The 21,991-nt window shown below is 42.5% G+C and overlaps 2 protein-coding genes across 6 annotated transcripts in view; one reads left to right on the plus strand and one right to left on the minus strand.

Annotated features, from left to right (window-relative positions):
- The window catches only part of LOC122880052 (testican-1-like), a 101,838-nt gene extending 98,822 nt beyond the window's left edge, over positions 1 to 3,016 (plus strand). For all 3 annotated transcript variants that reach the window (XM_044204782.1, XM_044204781.1, XM_044204780.1), the window contains one exon: positions 1,593 to 3,016. In XM_044204782.1, coding sequence (XP_044060717.1) covers positions 1,593 to 1,789 — 197 coding nt within the window. In that variant the 3' untranslated portion in view covers positions 1,790 to 3,016. The remainder of the gene's footprint in view (positions 1 to 1,592) is intronic.
- A 3,716-nt stretch (positions 3,017 to 6,732) lies between these two features.
- bicc2 (bicaudal C homolog 2) lies at positions 6,733 to 18,914 on the minus strand. 3 transcript variants are annotated; one of them, XM_044204785.1, is made up of 20 exons: positions 18,544 to 18,914; positions 17,306 to 17,352; positions 16,846 to 16,915; positions 16,614 to 16,693; positions 16,185 to 16,346; positions 16,021 to 16,074; positions 15,562 to 15,777; positions 15,185 to 15,436; positions 14,812 to 14,943; positions 14,366 to 14,555; positions 12,890 to 12,957; positions 12,574 to 12,779; positions 11,921 to 12,017; positions 11,298 to 11,345; positions 11,161 to 11,200; positions 9,105 to 9,268; positions 8,053 to 8,266; positions 7,783 to 7,949; positions 7,412 to 7,511; positions 6,733 to 7,296 (listed from the first exon to the last, which is right to left on the minus strand). In XM_044204785.1, exons 1-20 carry the CDS (start codon positions 18,815 to 18,817, stop codon positions 7,166 to 7,168), a joined length of 2,712 nt encoding a protein of 903 aa, XP_044060720.1. In that variant the 5' UTR covers positions 18,818 to 18,914; the 3' UTR covers positions 6,733 to 7,165. The 3 variants fall into 3 exon arrangements, with proteins under 3 accessions (XP_044060720.1, XP_044060718.1, XP_044060719.1); XM_044204783.1 differs by having other exon boundaries at positions 12,890 to 13,011; XM_044204784.1 differs by lacking the exon at positions 11,298 to 11,345 and having other exon boundaries at positions 12,890 to 13,011; positions 18,544 to 18,912.
- Positions 18,915 to 21,991: the final 3,077 nt, after the last annotated feature.

Below are 21,991 nucleotides of genomic sequence, written 5' to 3' on the forward strand. Positions count from 1 at the left end.
GCACTAGATGAAAAGTTCGCCAGAGTCATTACAATTCATGCCAGTTTTCATGGTAATCCATTCAACTGTTGTTGAGATATTTCTTTAAAAACCACAAATGTCAACCTCATTGTAGCACTAGACCAGGGATGGCCAAACCTTTTTGATTGTGGACCATATACAGAAAAAGAAGTCACAGGCCAAATTCTGAAAAATGGCAGCACGTCTATGATTTAAACTAGGAAGTGAAATGTACATACAGTGCAATTTATTAGAAATAAGCTCAAGCCATATTCTAGTTTATTTTTAAAAATCAGGCAGGGCCACAGTTGGCCCACAGGCCATAGTTTGGCCACCCCTGCACTAGACAAAAAGTCAGTAGGATTCTTTGTTGAGGAGCCGTGAATTTCTGTACAAAATTTGTGCCAATTTATCCAGTAGATAAGACAGTGTAGTCCCTCATTCGTCCAGGAGTGTTCTATCGTAGAAAAGGTTTCAGTCGTAGTCATCTGGACACTGTTTTCAGAATCAAGACGTTTCGGCTCCCATGCGGAAGTCATTCTCAATTGTGAAAAAATTGGACGGGAACTGGAAATTTAAGATACTCTGTGTTACATAAGCCCTGCCCTCAGGAAGGAATCTGCCTGAGTATCTGTTGATAGCTAGTTTCACCTGAAACTGACCTAATGGTTCTCTTTAAAAGAGAACCCCTCTTTGAACAGAAATGGTGGTCTGAGATTTAATCTGCCCAAAGTCTATCAGAGTGTATTAACACCTTGGTCACGCCAATCACATGCTAATCAGGTACTTAACAGTGATGAAGTAGATGCAGCCAGAAAACAATAGGCCTGATTACTGATTACTGGGCCATCTTGGAAACTATCAGGTCAGTTTCAGGTGAAACTAGCTATCAACAGATACTCAGGCAGATTCCTTCCTGAGGGCAGGGCTTATTTAACACAGAGTAGCTTAAATTTCCAGTTCCCGTCCAATTTTTTCACAATTGAGAATGACTTCCGGATGGGAGCCGAAACGTCTTGATTCTGAAAACAGTGTCCAGATGACTACAACTGAAACCTTTTCTACGATTATCCAGTAGATGATGAGATATTTGGCAGGATAAGTTGAAAGTTTGATCTGCTGGGGGCGAAGTCAGAGGATCACCAAAGTCATTATGATTAATTTTCTGGGGACCATGAATGTCTTTACCAAATTTTATCCTAATCCATCCAATAGTTGTTGAGATATTTCAGTCTAGACCAAAGTAGTGGACCGATCAGCAGTCGGACAGACCGACATTGCCATCCCTAGAGCTATGCAGCTAGCATGGCTAAAAAGATTAATTAATTAAGTAATTTTAGCAGAATGGCTAGCTTGTTTGCCAAGTGCACTATTTCACATTATATGGCCAATTTAGCACTGTAAAATGCATTACATTAGTAGTTACATGTCGAAGTAGCATTTAAATAAGTCACAATGCTAGCATGTTCACACAGGGGATAATTAATAATAATATGAATTCACTAAATTTGTGCAGTCTACTGAGCTAAACACAGGGATCTTTCTGTGCTCCTAACCCATCTGTTTGTCTGTGTTTTTACATCTCCCTACAGATGAGGACCAGGAGACATCAGGGGATTTTGGCAGCGGCGGTGCAGTCATTCTCCTCGACGACCAGGAGGAGGAGCCATCACAGAGTGGGCGTAGCCGGCAGAAGAAAAGACGGGGCCGGATTCACCCCCGAGGAGCCATCGAGGATGATGAGGACGAGGAAGACGATAAGGATGACGAGATTGGCTACGTTTGGTAGCTCCATTTTATTCTGCCATCAGCCGACCAGGAAACTCCGTTAACTCAGCACAGATCTGAAGCCATTCCAATGTCTCCTCCTCCAGCTAATTTGGCAGCAGTCCATCTTTTGGCTCATAAACTTGCTCTTGTAATCCCTGTCCCTTATCCATATCTCGCTCTTCAGTGAATCTCATCCGACCGCTTTCTTTTCAAGTGTTTCGCTCTTTCCTCAGACAGAAAACAGAGAGCCTATTAGATTTCAACAACAACTGTCAAGACCCTTTTAGAATTCTGCTCAAGCTGTCCACTTTCTGCTTTTCTTCCCCCAAACCTGCGATCTTTAACCTCTTCTAACATGGACTCACTTCTCTATTTTCTCTATTACTCCCTCCATCTCTTTCTCCTTCTCTTATTCAGTCCCTCTCTCTTATCTCTTTATGTCCATGTCAGAGCCTCTGGTCAGTCTGTGAGCCCAGATACATTAGCTGATGTACTGGATGTAAATATGTTTCCTCCAGGAAGGCCAGATTGTGGATTACCTTCCCTGTACTTCCATCAGCGGTTCATTCTCATGTTCTGTGTTCCACCGTCGGGCTCCTCCCAGTGTTCAAAGATGTTTCCACAACACGGTCCCAGGCTCTGAGATGTTCCTCTCTCTCTCTGTTATTTCATGGAGGATTGTAAATTATTTAATCGTTGATCTTGAATGTCCCAGAAAGCCCAGGAAGCAATGAGATTAATGATGTATTGTCGTTGTTGTTGCATGTTTCTCATCGTGTTTCTGTAAAAGAGAGATTTACCTGGCCAGGTCTAGCTCTATGCATCTCAAACAGAAAGTGATGCCTATTTGGCTGCTACAATACGTTGTTGCTATGTTGATGCTGTCTAGTGTCTTTTTGGTTCATCTCCCAATCTCAGGAGGTAGGAAGTTGCATTGCAGAGCGATAGAAGTGTAGAAAAGCGAACTGCAATGCCTACAGTCCAAATCAGCCAGCTATTCTTTTACTAATTGGTCAGTAGGGCTGCTGAGGCTGTTTGACTGTGCATAGACACTAGAGGAAGAAGCTGCTCCTGAGCTGGGAGGACACAAGTCGGGCAAGCAGAGAAGAGGCTCTGTTCTGCCTCCCAACATTGGATATGTTCAGTGATTGAAAATTGAAATCTTCACCATGTCAACTAAGTGAACTTTTATTTGTAACTTTGAAAATTTAAGTAAAGTGGCACTTTGGGTGTCTTTTGAACCTTACAGGCCTGTGTCCACGTGTCTGTTGTTCTCCTAATGTACCATTTTCAGCACAAGCCTCACATTCCACCTTATTTCACCAAATCATGATGAAATAAAAACACATCTCTTTCCTCACTGTGAAACCACAAATACATGTATGTGAGTTTCTCATGCTTTTTTGTTTTTATTTCTTCTGAAGCTCAGATTTCTCTGCAGTAGAACAATCAAAGCCCTCCATCAATTCTGACCTTTTCCAACCTTGAGAAAGCAGCCTCCCCTGTCAGAAGCAGATATAAATGGTAGCAGCAGAAAATACTCTTATCACTTGCCTTTGAGAGAGGAGAGCAGTGCCCAAAAAAAAGTAAAAGCTTAATGAGTGTTTTTGTAATATCACTGGCTAATGGGACAGCTGACCCCACTGGCTTCAAACAGCCTGCTCAGCACTTTGAAAACACATTGTACCAACAATTGGAGGCTAAAAGGACAACCGAATCTTCTGGCTTGAAACAGCCTATTCAGCAGTTCACAACACACTCCGTCAGATACAATAGACAATGGGCTTAAGTATGTGCATCAAATTATGCCAGAAGCTGTGGAGGGTGTAATCACCCGATTCTGGGACCCTGGCTAGTGCAGCATCTTCTTCTGTTATCAGGCTACATGACAAAAGCACATGCAGTGTCTGCTGCCCCCCCATTGTATCCACCTTATTCCTTTACTTGCATGAATTATGGGCCCCACTTCCAGTTGTTCCTTTCACTGAAGTATGTTACAGGTGTCCCTTGTCTTTTTCCTTTCTTTTTGGAAAATAAATGATGTGGGATTTATTTCCCCAAAATTTCTAAGAACAGGGAAGATACTTGCAGCATGCAGACAGCAGCTCAGTGAAAGGAATAACCAGAATTTGCACCCATAATTCATGGAAGGTATCATGGAGCTAGGAACAAGGTGAATATATTCAAATAATAATATTTTTGATGCCAGTTTATTTTTCCTCCTAACTTGTAACTTTAGCCACAGGACACATCTATTATACACCAGAGCTTACTTTCAACCGTTGTTGTCCTCTCACACACATAAACACACACATGTTTGTTTCACTATCACTACACTAACCCACGGTGACATAAGTCCCCATGGGTTAGTGTGCATTTAGGTTAAAGTCCTCACCAGGATATAAGAACATGAAACACACACACGCACACACACTCATTATTGTTTCTATTTTCTCTGCTCACCCATTCACTCTCCTGGAGTGAGTTCCATCTTCATCTCAGTACGGGAGATGTGTGGCTGTGTTTTATCCTCAGGGCACTCCGTTCCTCTGTTTCATTTCTCTATTGGCTGCTTTGTTATTATCCACAGATGGCTTCCTGTTAGGTGGCTCCTCCCATCGGCCCGGTGTCTCCATGGAGACCAGTGATTGGCTTCAAACAGGGGTTTTTACGCAATTGGTGGTCACAGCAAAAAGGGAGCGGCTTGATGAAGTTTGCTACTTAATGTGAGATGTTATTGTTAGCTCTTAGTTATAAGTGTGCTATTAGAAGGCTGTTTGTCTTTTACCTTTAATTTGGAGCATTGGTTAACCACTGTATCTAACCATTTCTAACTCTGGGAATGCACACACAGTGAGGTGCAGAACAGTGTGAGCTTCAGGATAAGTCCATCAAAATTAGTGTCCATGAATCAGTCATGTGGTAATCTATGTTTTGCTTCTTTTTTTTTTTTGTTTCTCTCAATTTTGTATGCCTTTAAAGAAACTACTATTATAAAAAAGATTATGTTTTTTTTGTATACTTGGCATAGTTGTATTTATAGTGAATTTAAGTCACATGACTGATTGATGGACTGTATATGAGGAAACCAGAAACCTCAAATCACTGAATCTTAGATCTGCAATAACTGATTTTTGGCCACTTGAAGGCAGCAGAAATGAGCAGTAAACAACATTAACATATCATCACCTTTTAAGTTCATGTGGTGATTTTGGTCGCAAACAGTTGCTTATTTTCACATCCAGCAGACACAGAGCAACATTATCATATCACAGTCCAATATTCACTCTTCTTTAAATTCTTTTTGATATCCACCAATTTCTGAGGGAAATATCTGGTTCTTTAGCTGCTGTCAGCTGCTAAATGCTTCACTCTGGTCACCAGCTAGTCGCTAACTTTGTCTGCCTGTTGTTGGGTGCTGGGTAGGTAGCATACAGTTGTTTTTTAGGGCTTTTTTGCTAAAAACAACTGCCTTCTGTGGCTGAAAACGACGCTGATGAGAACGGTGAGAGTGAAGCAAAACAGTTAAGCTGCGGGCCATAGAAACAAAACAGTAGACTGAAAGATACTGAAACGCTGAGGGGAACTGCCGAGTGACTGTGGTTTCATCAATATGAGTCATTTTATCCATTATTAATATAAAAACAATGATTATAGCAGCTTTAAAATCTAATCTTCACCACCTCAAATCCATCTCATAATAATATAAAGCTTTAACTAACGTACTGCATCTTCCTAATATTGAGAAGTTTGGACCACTTAAATAAAAGACCAGGCTGCAAATGAAGTCTGCTCACAGCTTCATTTTGCATACCATGTTACTGGGCCATGTGCCACTATTGCCACTTTAGCAGGTGAAAAGTCCAAGTGGCTCTCCAAAGTCCTCAGGGTCTAGAGTGCTGCTGGTTCTTCCAGGTAGTTTTCATTCTAGCTGTGTGACCAAGGACCGATTTAGACCCGCAACCACAGGGGAGTGCAATTAACTACCTGACAATAAAAATCCAGCAGTGCTCCAGAGCCCAAGGACCAGATTTGAGGATCACTGGTCTAAAGCCTGCCTATGTAATTGGCAGAGACATTGTAATAAGCAGGGATCATCACTCCCTAATCTGTCACAGCCCACCACTTCCACTCACACACTCTTTCATGCTTGGCTGCTACTGCACCAGCCAGTTTGTGGAGCGTCTGAACATATCAGACCCCCTCATGCCCCCCGGTGGAGGTTTCTTGGATCACTCACTTCGATGTGGTAACCAACAACACCATTCCAAATTTGCTAATTTAGAGAGAGATTATACCGTTCTCGTTAATACCCCGCCAGTGAGGTCCCTCTGATAGCACTAAATTGCTGGGTGTTGCCCTCTGCTAAATAAATTAACCAAGAAACAACTCATAAGCAGTTCCAGTGGCTTCATTCCTGGCAACAGTGATAAATTAAATTGGAACTTTCAGGTGAGCAGTCAAGCGAGACCAAACCACATTAAAAGGAGTGTCGCATTACCCTCAAACCAATACATTTATTTACCTATATGGGTTTTCTAATTCATTTTTTTCTTTACCTGATTGTTGCTACTGTATATTTCAAAGCCAACTCCACCTTGTTCACCAGGAGCGCTAATGCTGTTGTGTTTCTTCCTGAAACAAATCCATTATTTTTCACGTAACACAAATGTGACTTGAATTTCTAAACGCAGTGTGTGACACCAGTGCCCTCTGGTGGTCTGAGCCTGGCTTTGAGTAGAGGATCAGTTCACACTGCAACTGGTTATGTGTGGTTTTGAATGAAAACTAATGCTCTGAGGGATGCCTTGGTGCCTTAGGGGTTTAAGGTGCTGACCATATAATTGGAATGCCCCTGGTATGAGTCTGGCCATGGACATTTTTTGCACGTCATTCACCATTTCTCTCTCTCTCCCCCTTATTCCCTGTCAACTCTAATAAAAGCATAAAAGGCCCCAAAAATAAGCCGTGACAGCAACATTTTATTGATCGTCGCTATCATAGTACAATGTAATTTATTTTTTGTAAATATCTATTTACAATTGCATAAACATGCAGTGGTTAACATGGACTTAAACACATGTTCAAAGCATAGGAGTGACAGTTTGCATAAGAAAGGCACTTTATGATGATAAAAGACACCACAAAGGATCAACATGGTCCCATGTTCGTTTGTGTTTCATACAGTTTGTTTCTTGTAGGTTCAGAGGTTCGGAAGGGAAAGACCTCCTTGTCTTGATTTTGAATAAAAAACTTTGGGGTATGGCTGTAGATTAAAGGCACTGGATTCAAATGTTTACATAATGAACTGGCAACTGCATCACTGTATACTTTTTTAAAGGCTGAATAGCTCCATTTAAGTCAGATGGAGCTCAGAGCTGGTAAGCATCTCCTCTCACCAGCGATTACTCTGAGCAGCAACTTCTAGATCCATGATTCGTGGTAGTCGACCACTAGCACCGCCTTCCAGGTAGCCGGGTTTTACTGCGGGTGTATCTGAGAGCCTCCTCTTGTTCTTGTTCAGGTCTGGATAGGAAGATAGATAGTATAATAATTTTCACGAGAGGAGGCAAGAGGCCACCTACCACATTAACAGATGGAGAAGCAGATCTGAGTCCAAGCTAGGACATCAGATTCTCACCTGAGATTGCCAATAACATCTTGCGTCTGGCTCCAAAGGTAGAGACCCCCACTTCCTTTAGATCTTCATCAGACAGAGTGAGGAATGTCTGGTAGTCAATCTGGATGAGTACAGATAGCAGTTGCATCATGATGCTCATTCATAATGTATAACACTTTTGGCTGGGGGACAAAAATGTGCGTGTTTGTTTGTGTGTTTCGGGCTCTGCGGCAAGTTATCCCACACAGCAAAACCAACTTAAAACCAGTGTGTTGCATGTGTAAGTGATGATGAAAATGTATTTTCACACACCGATAACGTTTTTTTTTTTATGTTTGCACTCAGAAAAGGATTCATTGCAAATCTCTACATATGTTTACACATATGTTTACCTCTTGTTGTTCAAACACATCGATGTATTTGATTAGGCCAAGTTGGCTGAGCAGCTCAGGCAGGTCATCTGTCATTTGGGGGGAGGGGCTCCGCTGACTGCAGGTTGACGCCCTCCTCGATGAGCACACACCTTCAAAGTAGCTGCTGCTGCTCGGGAAGCTCTCCGCTAGACATCAAAGGTCAAAGTTCAGAGGAAAAGGTTAAAAGTGGCAGAGAGAAAGTGGCCCACTGTTTTGTCGAGCTTAAAAACACACGTAGGTTAGACTTACAGGGTTTGTCATTTCTGCTTCTATTCATTGAGGATGCAAATGCAGGGAAGGAGGAGGTGGATGAGGAGAAAGTAGACGGGGGTGAGGAGGGGGAGGAGGAGGAAGAGGAGGAGGAGGAAGAGACAGGTAGGGATGAAGATGTGGATCCACGTCTGTCCCTCCAATTCTCAGAGTCACTCCCGTTACACACCTTCCCCGTCTGAGCAGCCCATGACTAGAAGGAGACAGAGAGAAATTGTGATGGCATTAAATATGAACTAGTGTTTCGCTTTCATCTGCAGCACCTTGTACTTCTGTCACTAACGCCTTCTTTCAGCTCTCTTCTCTTTGTCAGTGCTAGAGGTCATGAGACAAACAGCTACAAATGATCACAAAATCTCTTGTGCTGAAGGTTTCAGAGAACATAATATCCATAGATCCAAAGATTTAAATAGAGAGGCGAATAATCATGTTTCTAAACATTTGCCCGTTGACTGACTTGAGATAGTAGCACTCTCTCGCTGGAAATGATCAATGCGGTGGGCATAGTGAATGCTTCCTCCCAGCTGCCTGGGTCTTAGGAGAAAATTGAACTTGTCAGAGGAATGCCTCTTATTCTTATTAACCTAAGTGAGTCTGCTCCTCCATCACTGGCTACTGAGCAGTCAGAGAGCAGCCACTCAGGAGGCTTTTAAAGAGCCAGGGAGATGAGCTGAAACAGCCCAGGTAAACAGGATGCTGAAGAGTGGCTGTGTTGACTGAGGCGATAGTATCAGACCCCAGGTAATTGAGCATACAAATTGGCAGTACATACCACACAGTGAGATAAATGCTTTAAACTGTTAGCAATGAATGAGACTGTGTTAGTGGGCCGCAATATGGATGCTTGTTTCACTGCACTGCAACAAAAAACAGCTTTGGCAGCTCAAAAGAATTCAGCAAGTTCAGCAAAAGTATATGTCAAGCCAGCTCAAGCTAAAATTAACAAGAAAAAAGAACCATGTTCAATTGGAAGTCCATTTTATTTCAGTTTGTTAAACCAGACATTAAATTAGCATGATGCTCATTTGTACCTGTTGCTGGCTATTGATGGTGCTCAGGTAGGGTTTGTAGCTGCGTCGGCTGATGTTGCGGAGCTCTTTGATGGCCTCGGCTGGCATGGACTTGGAAAAGCCAAGGCCACTCCAGGTGTCTGTGGGCGTCCGGACCTCTGTGACCACAGGCTTCCTTTGCATGGCTGACATAACACATACAAACACACACAGAAGGGAAATATAGACTTAAAACCTGCATTAACTGATTTTTTGGCCACTTGGGGACAGCGGACACAAGCTAGAAAGATTTCACTGAGTTATTATCACCTCACATGTTAGCTAACATTTGCTGATTTACACATTGAGCAGACACAGAGTGACATCAGCATTCATTTTAGAGTAGTGTTTCTGGCCAATCGGTGAATGTAAATCCAATATGTACTCTTCTTTCAGCTGTTTTGCCACCCACCAACTCCTAAGAGAAACTCCTACTAAATGTTCAGCTAAGTTCACCAGCTAACTTTGTCTGTCTGCTGTTTAGTGCTGGGCAGGTACCATACAGTGGGTTTATCAGAGCCTTTTGCTAAAAACAGCTGCCTCTTGTGTCTGGAAACAACACTAATGATAGTGGTGAGAGTGAACTAAAACAATAAAGTTACATAAAACCAAAATGATGAGCTGAAAGTAAAATGCTGCATAGTGCTGAAGGGCGCTGCAGAGTGGAGTGATAATTCTCTGTGGGTTTGTCACCACGAGTGACACCTTTCACATTACAACAGTGCATATAGCCATTCTGTCTATCATCAAAATGCATTGCAGGTTTTCCATGTCTCCACTGATATTCTGAATTTGACAAGCTGGTTAAATAAGGTGTTAAATAATGAATCACAAACAGTTCTTCTCCTTGCCAATATGTAGCATACTTAATAAAACTCATATTGCTGAGAATGAGGCGGATACACACACTCAAATGACAAACAAGTGACCCTGGGCCTCTTTTGGCACTGGAACAGGATCCGTGTGTGAATGTGTGATAAAAACTGTAACAGCACTCAAAAGAGTGCAATATCAATAGCAATTATAATTGGTGGGTTGTCATTTATGTGTGTGTGTGTTTGTGTGAGTAAATGTCCCATTCATATACCGGCATATGTGTGTCTTAATGACTGTGAGGCAGATGGCCCATTCAAACTGCTAATTCATAATCCCATAAAGCAACACTAAGGGAATTTAGTACCATTTGGCTGCAGATCTACCCAGTATCTCTCATTCTGCATGATGGATGAGGTAGTGTTTCCTGTGTGTGTGTGTGTGTGTGTGTGTGTGTGTGTGTGTGTGTGTGTGTGTGTGTGTGTGTGTGTGTGTGTGTGTGTGTGTGTGTGTTTGTGTGTGTGTGTGTGTGTGTGTCCATGCATGTGGGTATGAGGGTGCACACACAACTGTGTCTGGATGCATGTGTATGTGTTGTCTGCATTGTGTATCTGCCCCGTGTGAATTAAGTGGGAGTGCCACTGCTACTCTATTATAACTTTGGCACAGTGCAGCCCATAAACAGGTCCCCTTCATCAATTGTCTTGGCAGTGAGCAGGACTGGAATGGGCCCCCTCTATCAAGTCCCTGCCTCTGCTCAGGATATTAATGTGTTGCCTCCATAACATGCTTGAATAAGCTGAAACGGCTACTTCATCCTGGATAATCATATGACATTAAATCATGTTTTAAGAACAATATGACCAAAACATGTGCACTTTTACAGCAAACAAAATTATTCCCTTGATTTAGTGTTGTTTGAGGAGCTGAGTTAAAGCACTTTTCTGATTTGTGCCCTGTTCAGCTCCAAAAACAACAGCTTGGTTGTATATACTGTAGGTGGCTATTTGACGAGTAAAACAACAATATACAGTAAGTATTTTGGACCAAATTCACCTGCAAAATGTGTTTTTGATATATTTATTTGCAGTGTACAGCAACTATAGATAAATAAAAAAGGAAATGCTTGCTTAGCAGTGCCATAATTGTTGCTGCAGAAGCCTGTGCAGAGCTCCTGAAACCACAGTAAGACAGGATGAAATATTAAACATTTAGGAGCACTAACCTTTGGTTGCCTGCAGTTTCTTCTTCTCATAGTCATAATCCTGCAAAGCACGAACAGGAAATAGAGTGGGTAAATAATGCATGAAATTGAATTATTTTTTTTCTCTGGTTACTGAGGACAGGCAGGGGGAACTTAACACTTCCTGCTGCTGTGGTGGTAAACGTGTTAATCCTCAGTGCAGTAACCTTTGAGAGTGAGAGATGACAAATAAGAAGGGAAGCAAACAAACACAAAAATTGATTCTCAAAATCAAATTGCACCAGGGTCTGGGAAGTGCAAATCAATAGGTTACATAATACAACAAATAAAATGTTCCTGCTGTTTCCAATCTACATCTTTTTAAGTTTAAATTAAATATACAGACGTTTAAAGCATTAAATCTTGTCTCCTCTTTCTTACTCTCATACACCCTCTATAAAACAGGACGGTGTAGTCCCTCATTCGTCCAGGAGTGTTCCATCGTGGAAAAGGTTTCAGTCGTAGTCTGACTGAGTTCTCAGACCATTTTCACAATTGAGAATGATGGGAGCCGAAACATCTTGATTCTGAAAACAGTGTCCAGATGACTACGACTGAAACCTTTTCCTCTATAAAACACTACTACACCTTCAGGGTCAAAAGTCTTTCAGGGGTTTAAAAAGACTTGATTGTCTTTCCACTGAGATTTAGTTAGCCAAATAAGGTTTTCCATGGATGCAGTGCATCATGTTGTGAGGAAACAGGCAAAAAAAAGAGTCCTGCAATTCCTGTTTTTACTCACCTCAGCCTTGGATGAGTCAGCGCGAACCAGCGTCACGTCTCTCCTCAGGCTGTTCCTCCACTCACTCCTCCCTCCCTCAAGCTCTGCGTTCAGCAATCTGGCACATTCAGGCACAAATACACACACACACACACAGATGGTAAGACAAGGTTAGGTTAAACTGTGATGGCTGTGAGGGACATCTGAGAGCTTATCAACTCTTTCTTTCCCTAGAGCAACAGCAGCAGTACTATAGGAGGATTTCATAGACAGTGTTATGATGCTATATAATTATGGAATGTGTTAAGGGAGAGCTGCTCCATTAAAACTGCACAGTACTGCAAAGTTTTTTATCCAGAGAACCACAAAAGGACTTAGCGAAAAGCACAATATAGATGAGGTCAACAAGCTGTCCTTTCTCTAACTTGGTGTTCTGTGTTAGGTACTTGGTTTTTCTTGTGATTGACTGGCGACCTGTTCAAGGTGTACCACCCAATGTCAGCTGGTATCGGCTCCAGCCCCCTGCAACCCTCTAAGGATACACGGTTATAGATAATGGATGGATGGACTTGGTTTTTGGTTTAGGTTAGAGTAAGTCATCAGGGCATTAATGTAAGCCAACAAAATGTCCTCACAAGTGACAAAAACAAGTGTTTGTATCTGCAAATGCTCACCTGTATGTTAGCGCCTGCCCTGTTGAATGGCGTCTGCCCTGTATGAAAACCTTGGTAATTTCAGGACCCTGGAGACTCCCCCTCCGAGCCATCAATCCCACCCTGCTGATGCTGTTGACTGCATCACATCCCTCAGATGATGACATCACCATGACCTGAGAGCTCTCATCCTCTGATTGGCCAGACAGGTCCTCATTTTCTAGGATCTGACGAAAGAGGAGAGAATTCAGTGCTTAGTTTTGTTTTCTATTGAGGTTTATCTATCAGCAAGGATTTTTTTGTACTGATAGCAGTTTGACTATAAACAGTGACAAACCTTCTCCAGTGGTCGGCTGTCTGTTCCCTTCAGTCCTGTCCTCCCCTCGTCAGCAGAAGGGGTGAGACCTGGTGGAGGTGAGGGGCGGGGCTTAGTACCAGTCAGTACATCAGACACAGAGCCTGATTAACAAGAGGCGACATGATAGTGAGACTACTGAATAAAACAGGTAAACATAAAAAACATACACCAGGTGAAACACAAGACCCAAGTTTCCATCTACCCAATTTTTTGCATATTTTAAATGTTTGCTTGATAGAAATGCCAGAAATGGACACACACACTTTTATTTACAAAAATGTAAAAAGAATAGCTGATATCGAAAAGTTGCTGTATTGATAAAGGAAGAATGCACAAAACAGTGATTATTACAATTTGGAATATGTGATTATGTTGCAGGGCTGATTCTGCTTCTTTTTGTTTTTTGGTTTAGACACAACATCAGAGTACTGCTGTCTCCTTAACCAGAAAACCCATAAACCAACAGAGGAATCAAATTACTTTATGAAAGTAACATACAGTATATGCTGCATTGGCTGTGAAGCAGAAGTATCATGCTGTGATGAAATAATGAACCTTTACTTAGAGAAGAGTTACTGCTGCTCTTATGGTTACATATTGTTGTTTTTCCCTTTTCAGAATATTCACATAACTGTACTTGATGGTGTTTGCGTTCTCTTTGTCTGTTATCTAAAACCGATATGTGTCAAATTCTTACGTGATTATAACATCTTTCAGGTTAGTCTGATTTAATATGTTTTTGCCAGTGGAGAAAAAAGTACTCAGATCTTTTACTTGAAGGCCCAGTGCACAGGATTTAGTGGCATCCAGCTATGAAATTGCAGTTTGCAACCATTTGAATACTACTGGCCTCACCCTCCCCTTCCAAGCGTGGAGGAGAAACTATGGTGAACAGCCCTATCTAAAGCCAGTGTTTGGTTTGTCTGGGCTACTGTAGAAACATAGCGGTGCAACATGGCGGCCTCCATGGAAGGGGACCCGCTCCCTATGTAGATAAATTCTAAGGTAATGAAAACACAATGATTCTTATTTTCAGGCAATTATACACTAATGAAAACATACTTATGAATAGTATATTCCATTTCTGCCCATAGATCCTCCTAAATGTTACATACTGGACCTTTGAGCAAAAATAGCAATACCACAATGTTTAATACAGTACTTGAGTAAATGTTCTTTGTTACTCTCCAACACTGGTTTTTGCTTATGGAAAAATTTGAAAATCGAAATGGAAATTGCTTCTGTCTATTTGCTGCTTTCGTCACATTCATCTCAGTGTCGCCATGCTTGATCTGTGGGAGGGAGGGGCAGGGTAGCAGCGTACCCTGCTGTCTGATACCATTTCTTTTTTGGCCAAAGTTGGATATTTTAAAATTCTAAACATGGTGGCTTTCCAATTTCCATAACATTTGGATGGAAACACCTACACAGACACATATATGTGTGCATGCTCACCCTGCTCAGAGAGACGAAGCTGCTGCAGCAACATGTTGAGCCAATAGTTGGTCAGCCCGCTGCAGGTTAACATGGGGTCAGGGGTCATCTCGGTTACCTTGGAAGTCTCACAGGAATCCAAACCAAGGAGCAGACGGCGGGCCTCATAAAGACAGGAGATGTTCCTTTCCAGACCTTTCACCACCACTGACTGATAAATACACCACAGCATATGAGACTACAGGGCAGAGTAGTTTTTCCATCCAAAATCAAAGTGAACATTCAAGAAATATTTCGATAAACACTTGAATCCAGTGCGTAATAAGTAATCCCCAACTCAGTGTAGTCCTAGATTGACAGGGTATATAAAAAGATGGGACCAGTAGCCAACAAAATCACCATTTCCTTTTAGATGGGGGTGATTCTAACAATAACAAAGGAGCAAAGCTACATTGATAAAGTTGTACCTTGCTGGTCTGTTTTACTTTGGGCTTGACATTAATGAAGACTCCCAGGTTTTGCATCATCTGAGCCAGCTTACAAGGATCTGCCTCCCCATCTTCACGCATGTCAAACATCAAACACACAGGCAGGCAGTCCTAGATGTGCACACAAAGACATATATACCACAAAGAATGTAAAATAACAACAGATGGAGAAAACTTGTGGGAATTTTGTTACAGCAGCAGAGGAAGATAGATAGATCACATAGAAACACAAGGACACAAGAAACAAGCATGAAAAATACAAAAACAAACAGCGAACAAATGCACTTGCTACCTCTCAGGACTGTTCTTTAGCACAATTCTACCTAAGCAAAAACAAAACACCCCGCTGTACCATGAGCTGCTGCCGAGCCAGACACACTCCGTCAGGGCTGCCCTGGATGAGCAGTGAGGGAGGGCTCTGAGGAGCACTGAGGTCTGGTAGGATGATCTGGGTCTGGGTTTGGTGCATAACGCTGAGAAAGTGCGCTCCGTTCTGCCCCAACAGGAAGAGATGCTGCTGGGAGGTGACATCCAGCTGGCTGCTCACTATACCGCCTGTGACCTCTGACCCCAGCAGCAGGTCCATCAGGATGCAGGTCGCCTTCTGCCAGATAATGATGTATACATACATGACATTATATTATATGATACACATTGATTAGACCTTACTCTAATGTGTATAAACTTAAAACTGGATTTAAATTTCTCTCTAAAATGTTTGACACTAACCTTGACAGCAGCTGCATTGCCCTGCAGGCCCCAGACGGTGCAGCAGCTTTCATAGAAGGCGGGTTGTGCCTGAGGATGGGGTGGCACGGCCCTGAAGCTCACACTGACCCCCAAAGTCTGCACTACCTGTTGGATGAGTGGGGAGCCTGCATCTGGCAGAGCCTGGGGCACCAGGTTGACTGGGAGGTCAAAGGTCAAGGACAATGGCTGTAGGTCCTAGGACAAGAAAGATTGGATGGAAAACAAGGGAAAGCGTGTGATAGAGAGAGGAGGGGGAAATAAAGAGATGTGAGACAGACAGCGGCTTTTTGACAAATATACCTGTCTTCTTTGTGCCAACCGTTCTATTAATCATTGTATTGATCGCTGTGGCTTGACAGGAGTGAAGAAATTGAGTTTTGAGACAAATACAAATCAATCCTGTCTAGTCTCTGCTCAGATTATACATTGTCCACTCACTCTTATCCTCCTCCTGGCTTCCTCCACTCCTTCTACGGGCCCAGCGATGGAGACCTGTTAAATTTTGAACAAGTAAATGGCTTTTAATTAAGGTTGTTTTCAGTTCCTTAATTGTCAACATAACAGTTGGTGGCTCACTAAAAAACTGCCATTGTAAGTGTTACCTGGTTGCTTTTCTCTCCAGTAGCGTTGTGGCGGTTGGAGTCAGGGAAATGGATGTGACAAGATGTGACCTCCATCACCTTTTTGATGTTTCCACCACCTTTCCCAATCACGTGGGAGTGCTCTGTGTAGGCCACGTCCATCTTTAGAGTCACCTTGTTCACCTGGATTTTATATAAACAGTGGTGTCATTTGTGCAGATTACTTTTCAATACTTCCACATGAAAATGTAAATTATTACAAGATCCAGCCTTCATGCGTACATTAGATGTTAAGTTAAACTTTATAATTATTATATTTTCCACATAACTTACAGTATTTTGAAGGGAAGCAGTAGCAAAGTAGAAAACATGTAAAAGCATGTTTTCATCTGTACATTGCTGACATTATTGTTCAGAGAAATTGTGAAAATCAAGTACCAGAGTCCTCACCTTGGTTTCCAGCACTTCTAGTATCTTCTTTTTGGCTTTCAAAACATTGTCTCTCTTCCCTTCCACCTTCACATGTGGATCTAGATGGAAATAGGAGTTCAGTTTAAATGCTATACATACTGTATGTTACAGTTCATAGGCAATGATAAATCAATTTGTGGGAACAGTGACAGGAAGGAGACGAAACACAGAGCACTGATATGGTGTGACTGAAAAATCAAGAATTTGTCACCTTTCTTTGACTTGGCTCCAATTTTCAGCTTGGACGGCCATTTCACCTGAGTGTCAGTTTCTCTCATCACCTGCGAAAGCACAAACAATAGAAGAGAGTGAGAAACAAAGACAGAACTGTCATTGTATGCCACAAAGTTACACACACATACAATCGGAACACACACATTAACACATCCAAACACACAGCAGATCTCTTCGGTCTAAGAATACAAAGCTTAATTTGCATTTCAAAGACTGCAATTATCACCTCCATAAAACCAGTAATCACTGGATGCAGAGTATGGAACTAATGCTTAAATGGTGGCTTTCACTGATCTATGAGCTACATTTAACCAGTAGGCTTTAAGCTCTGATGATTATCGGTGGCTTTCACTGAGGAGCGTAGCTACATTTTCTTTTTTTTTGTTTCATTTTTTGGTTTATGAATAAAATGTTTCCCTGTGTGGAGATCTACTTACTCTCTCAAAAAACTCCTCTCCTGTCTCACCATCTGCTTGCTTTGGAGCTGAAAGACACACAGCAAGCAAACATAAAGAGCAGACAGATGAAGACACATTTAAAAATTCCTGCAGTGTGATTTGTCATGTTGTGTTGGTCAGCAGCACAATATTCCTCTGTTTACAGCAAGTGTTCAATATCAAGCATGTGTGTAAAGTCAACATTTAAATGTTGACTTGGCTGAAATTTGCCAAGCAACTGGAACAAGAGGTTGCCAGGAACATAAACAATTTTAAAAGGCCATCGCTCCACGGTGACATTTACAGGGTACGGGGGGGGAAACTCAGGAACGCCCTCAACACCCCTCATCACTATGGGTTACGCTGGCCCGAGCTGAGGAATGGGAAGAGAACAGTATGGGGTGGAGAGAGAAGGTGGTGGTTGGGGGGGCAACCACAAATTAGCCTAGAGACAGCTAATCGCATCAATGGCATTTGCTGATGCAAAGACCTCCCACTTGACCAAAAAATTAAATAACAACTGCAAAATCAGGAAGGAATGTGTAAAAACAAAAAACAGAGCGCTCCTCAGCCTATCAGAGTGAAGTCTCATGTGCAACCTGACAGATTATCACCTAAAGGGATGAGATACAAAATGCACTGCCTGACTGAGGCTGCTCAAACAGCCGCAAAAGCACAGTCCCACCTGTGCATACATAAAAAAAGACAGTTATTGGAGCTGAATTCACTCAAGCTTTCCCATCAAGAGTCGGCGTGAGGACAAACACACAAACACCAGCCTCTATTTGCAGCAGTAGCACATTGTCAGAAAGAGCTTCCCGAGTAACACAGGGGAGGCATTTGTCATAAACCTGCCAAGCAGCGATAACTAACAGAGGCAGTTACCTCCGCTTCCCAGACAGGAATGATAATAGCAAAAAAGACTTCTGAATGCATAAGCCATTGCAGGTCATTAATCATGGTGATACAGTAACAGGAGTGAAGTGGATGCCAGTTATACTGATGGTGACAACAAGGGCGCAGCCAGCTGAAGGACCTGACAGACACACAGGGTCAGGTAGATAAGAGAGGAAGAGCACACAGGGAGGCCATGATAGGCATCACAAACAGTATAACTTTCAGAAAAAGCAGTTTATAGAGTTGAATGTGAGAGTGAAGTTGATAACAGTGCCAGTGAGAAACCATGGAGTTCAGGGACTGACAGTAATATCAGCATTTTAACATGTCAGCTCACTCACCATACAACATGTTCTCCAGCTTCTTCCTGTCGATCCTGAACCTTTCCTCCACCCACTCTGGGTCCAAACTCTGCCCTCTTGCATTCTCTTGCCCCGGCACAGAGCTTCCTCCCCCTTCCTCCTCTTCCTCATCCTCTTTTTCCTCTCTGTCACGTTGGGCCTCACTGGGCTCAGGCTTTGCTGCTGAGCCGGGTTCTACGCTAGTTTCCAAGTCAGGCTGCTGGGGTGCTGTGGTGGCCAGGACCGGAGAGCTCTCCTTGGTGGTGGTGGCCATAGCAGGACTGAGCCTTCGTCAGTGTTTGTGTGTGTGTGAGGATGTGTGCATGTGTGTGACCAAGGAGACCGGCAGGGAGAGAGAAAAGGGGAGAGAGGGGCAAGAAACACCCCCTTTGCCTATTCTTTAAATCCCCCGCCCCCTTCACATAATTTAGTACTCAAATCTAACTCTTTCTCTCTCTCTTCAAGCTGTTTGAGACTCGAAAGATTTGCTGCTGTGGCCATGCATTGCACAGATATCTTAGAAAAGTCACTTATTTACTATAACACAGGCCATGTCTTCTCTATCTGAGGGGCTCTGGGCAGACAAACAAAATCTACAACTTTGGCTGAGGCTCACTCTGCTGTGAACAAATCCTCTGTAATCCTCAATTCAGCATCCACAGATTATGTGGATAGATAGTCAAGGCCTATGATAAGACAAGATCTCACCCACACAGACACACACACATCCTGTAAACCACCCTCACACCAGCACACACAGCTAACAAAATAAAAGGGTCATCCAGCTGGGTTCCACCGCACGTCCGTCCATGTCTGCCCTCCCTCCCCTTCCTCCAAAAGAGAAGTACGAGGGTTTGAGATTCCAGAGGTCGGGGTGAAGGGAGTGGAGGGGTTTATCACAGCAGTGAGTGTGTGGTGTTTGTGTACAACAATCCTTGGGATACAATGATTCCTCCAATCATTGGAGGAAGAACTTATATCCTTTACTTAAATGAAAGTGCCAGTACAATATTGTCAAAATATTCTGTTACAAGTAAAAGTGCTACATTCAAAATCCTACTTATATAAGTCTTATCAGCAAAATGTACTTAAAGGAGCGAAAAATTACTTATTCTGCAGAAAAATGTCCCCTGTGACTTATATATTATTATAAATTACAGCTCATTATATACAGCACATTAAAGCTCCTGCCTCCCAATAAGGAGATCGTGGGTTCGTGGGATCGATTCCCGGACCAGACCAACATCACACGATCTCTCTGCATGTCCTCCCCGTGTTACCGTGGGTTCTCTCCGGGTTCTCCGGCTTCCTCCCACCGTCCAAAGACGTGCATGTGTAGGTTAATTGATAACTCTAAATTGCCCGTATTGAATGAATGTGAGAGTGAATCTGTCTGTCCTTGTCTGTGTCTGTGTTAGCCCTGCGACGAGTTGGCCACTGTCCAGGGTGTACCCTGCCTAAGGCCCAAAGTCACTGGGATAGTCACCCGCGACCCCTAACGGGACCAAGCGGTAGAAAATGGATGGATGGATTATGCCAATAGTAGTATTTTACTGTTGTAGCTAGTGGATCTGTAACTAGTTTTAACAACATTATATAATTAGTCCAGTGGTTCCCAATCTAGGTTGGGCCCCCTCCAAGATAAATCTGAGGGGCCAAAAATTAAAAAGTTCTGCTGCACAATTGTGTATTCATTTTCTCTAACCTTTGCTTTTTTGTGAATTTTTATGAATCATTGGATAATTTTACCTCTTCGGGCCTCGACCTTAACAGTTAATTAAATGAAACCATCTGAGAAGTTTAGACGGGAAATCACTCTTAGGTGTAACTGCTAACAACTCATAGACATCTGCACACTGTCTTGCTTACTGCCAGAATATTTATTAATTTACAACGTAAGTGAGACAGTGTGTCTCATTTCTATTCAAATTGTGTTTTCCTCCGACACGCCTGCCACATATTAAGATGTGCAGAGACTTTCAATTTTTTGAAACGCGACAAAGCACTGCTGTGACCACTGGTTTAATCAGTGGGTTGTATTTTATTAGCTAATCATACATTTTTATGTAACATCTGAATATGAAAAGTAACTACTAACTATAGGCTAGCTGTGAGATAAATGTTGTGGAGTAAAAGTATACAGGAGCATCCAATGAAAATACTGAAATAGAGTACAACTACCCCAAAATTGTATTTAATTAAAGTACTTAGTTACTTTCCACCACTGCCTTCAATAATACCCATCTCCATTACTATGTTCGCACCCACAGCCTGGAAACCCATTTGTTTGTGAACAAGCAGGCAGCCAGAAAGTCCTAAACTCCAGGGACAGGAGAGAAATGGTCTAAAAGTTATAAAAAAAAGAGCAAATGAGATTTTAAAAATTGCTCAGCACTTATTAAGTCCCCTCCCTGCTTTAAATTTCTCAAACTTGAGAACTCGAGTACAGACTGAAACATGGGTAAAAACAAACTACTCAATTAGTCAGGTCTAGTGGGACTCTGTTTCCAGCTCAACTCTGTGTTTTCCATATTGCCCAGACAAATTTGGCCCCAGGCGAATCAGCAAACATTATTTGGCAGTACAGAGATCTACTGCAGGCTAGACTTATTTGCCTGAGGAGGATGGGAAGGGAAAGACATGATGACTGTGTCACCATGGAAACTGGTCAAGGAGTGAATTATTCCAAGTTTAATCTGACTTCACAACTGCAGATCTCCTCCCTCCAGTCCCCCCATTAAGCCCCGTCTGACTGGAAGAGTGTGTGTTGCCAGTAAGGGTTGGGGTGTGCGTCACTGTTTGACCCATGGGCAGAGGAAAGAAAAGCCAAAGCATCCTGCAGTGACTGATGAGCTCTGGACGGTTTACTAAATGAACCCCTGAACCCATGAGTGAGCCCTATTCATCTAGAAAGATAGATAGATCAGAACTACCCTTTTCTGGTTAAAGCGCAGTCTCCTTATTCACCACACAACCTCAAGGCCCATTATATATACATTTACACTAAGAACTGAGATGGAAACCTTAACTAGATGTAACAAACTTTGTGTGTCCTCAGAGAAATTGTGTAGGAGACAGAAGTGCTACAGAAGCAAGAAGTCTGGGAATTAATGGCAAAAGGCCCTTTTCATTGAAGACATTTTGACATGTCACAGTTGAAAACAGCACAGGTGTAAATAATAAAATGAATGATGGCTGAATTCCATTTAGCTGCTTCAGTTTCAGGGTCCTGGTACTGTGCATGCTGGCTCACTGTCACACTGTCACATCTTACTGGGACACTTGAATAGAACTGAGCAATTGTTAATGTCATTAGTAACACCTGTGCAACTAATCAAAATGTCCCCTGTGAAAAAGGCTTTTTAATGTAAAGGCTGCAGCAGCACAGAGTTACACACGCACAAAGAGAGATAAATGTGCCTTTTGTTTGCCTTATTAAGAGCGCTAT

This window comes from Siniperca chuatsi, linkage group LG8 (assembly GCF_020085105.1).
Source record: "Siniperca chuatsi isolate FFG_IHB_CAS linkage group LG8, ASM2008510v1, whole genome shotgun sequence".
In the NCBI taxonomy this organism is placed as follows: Eukaryota; Metazoa; Chordata; class Actinopteri; order Centrarchiformes; family Sinipercidae; genus Siniperca; species Siniperca chuatsi.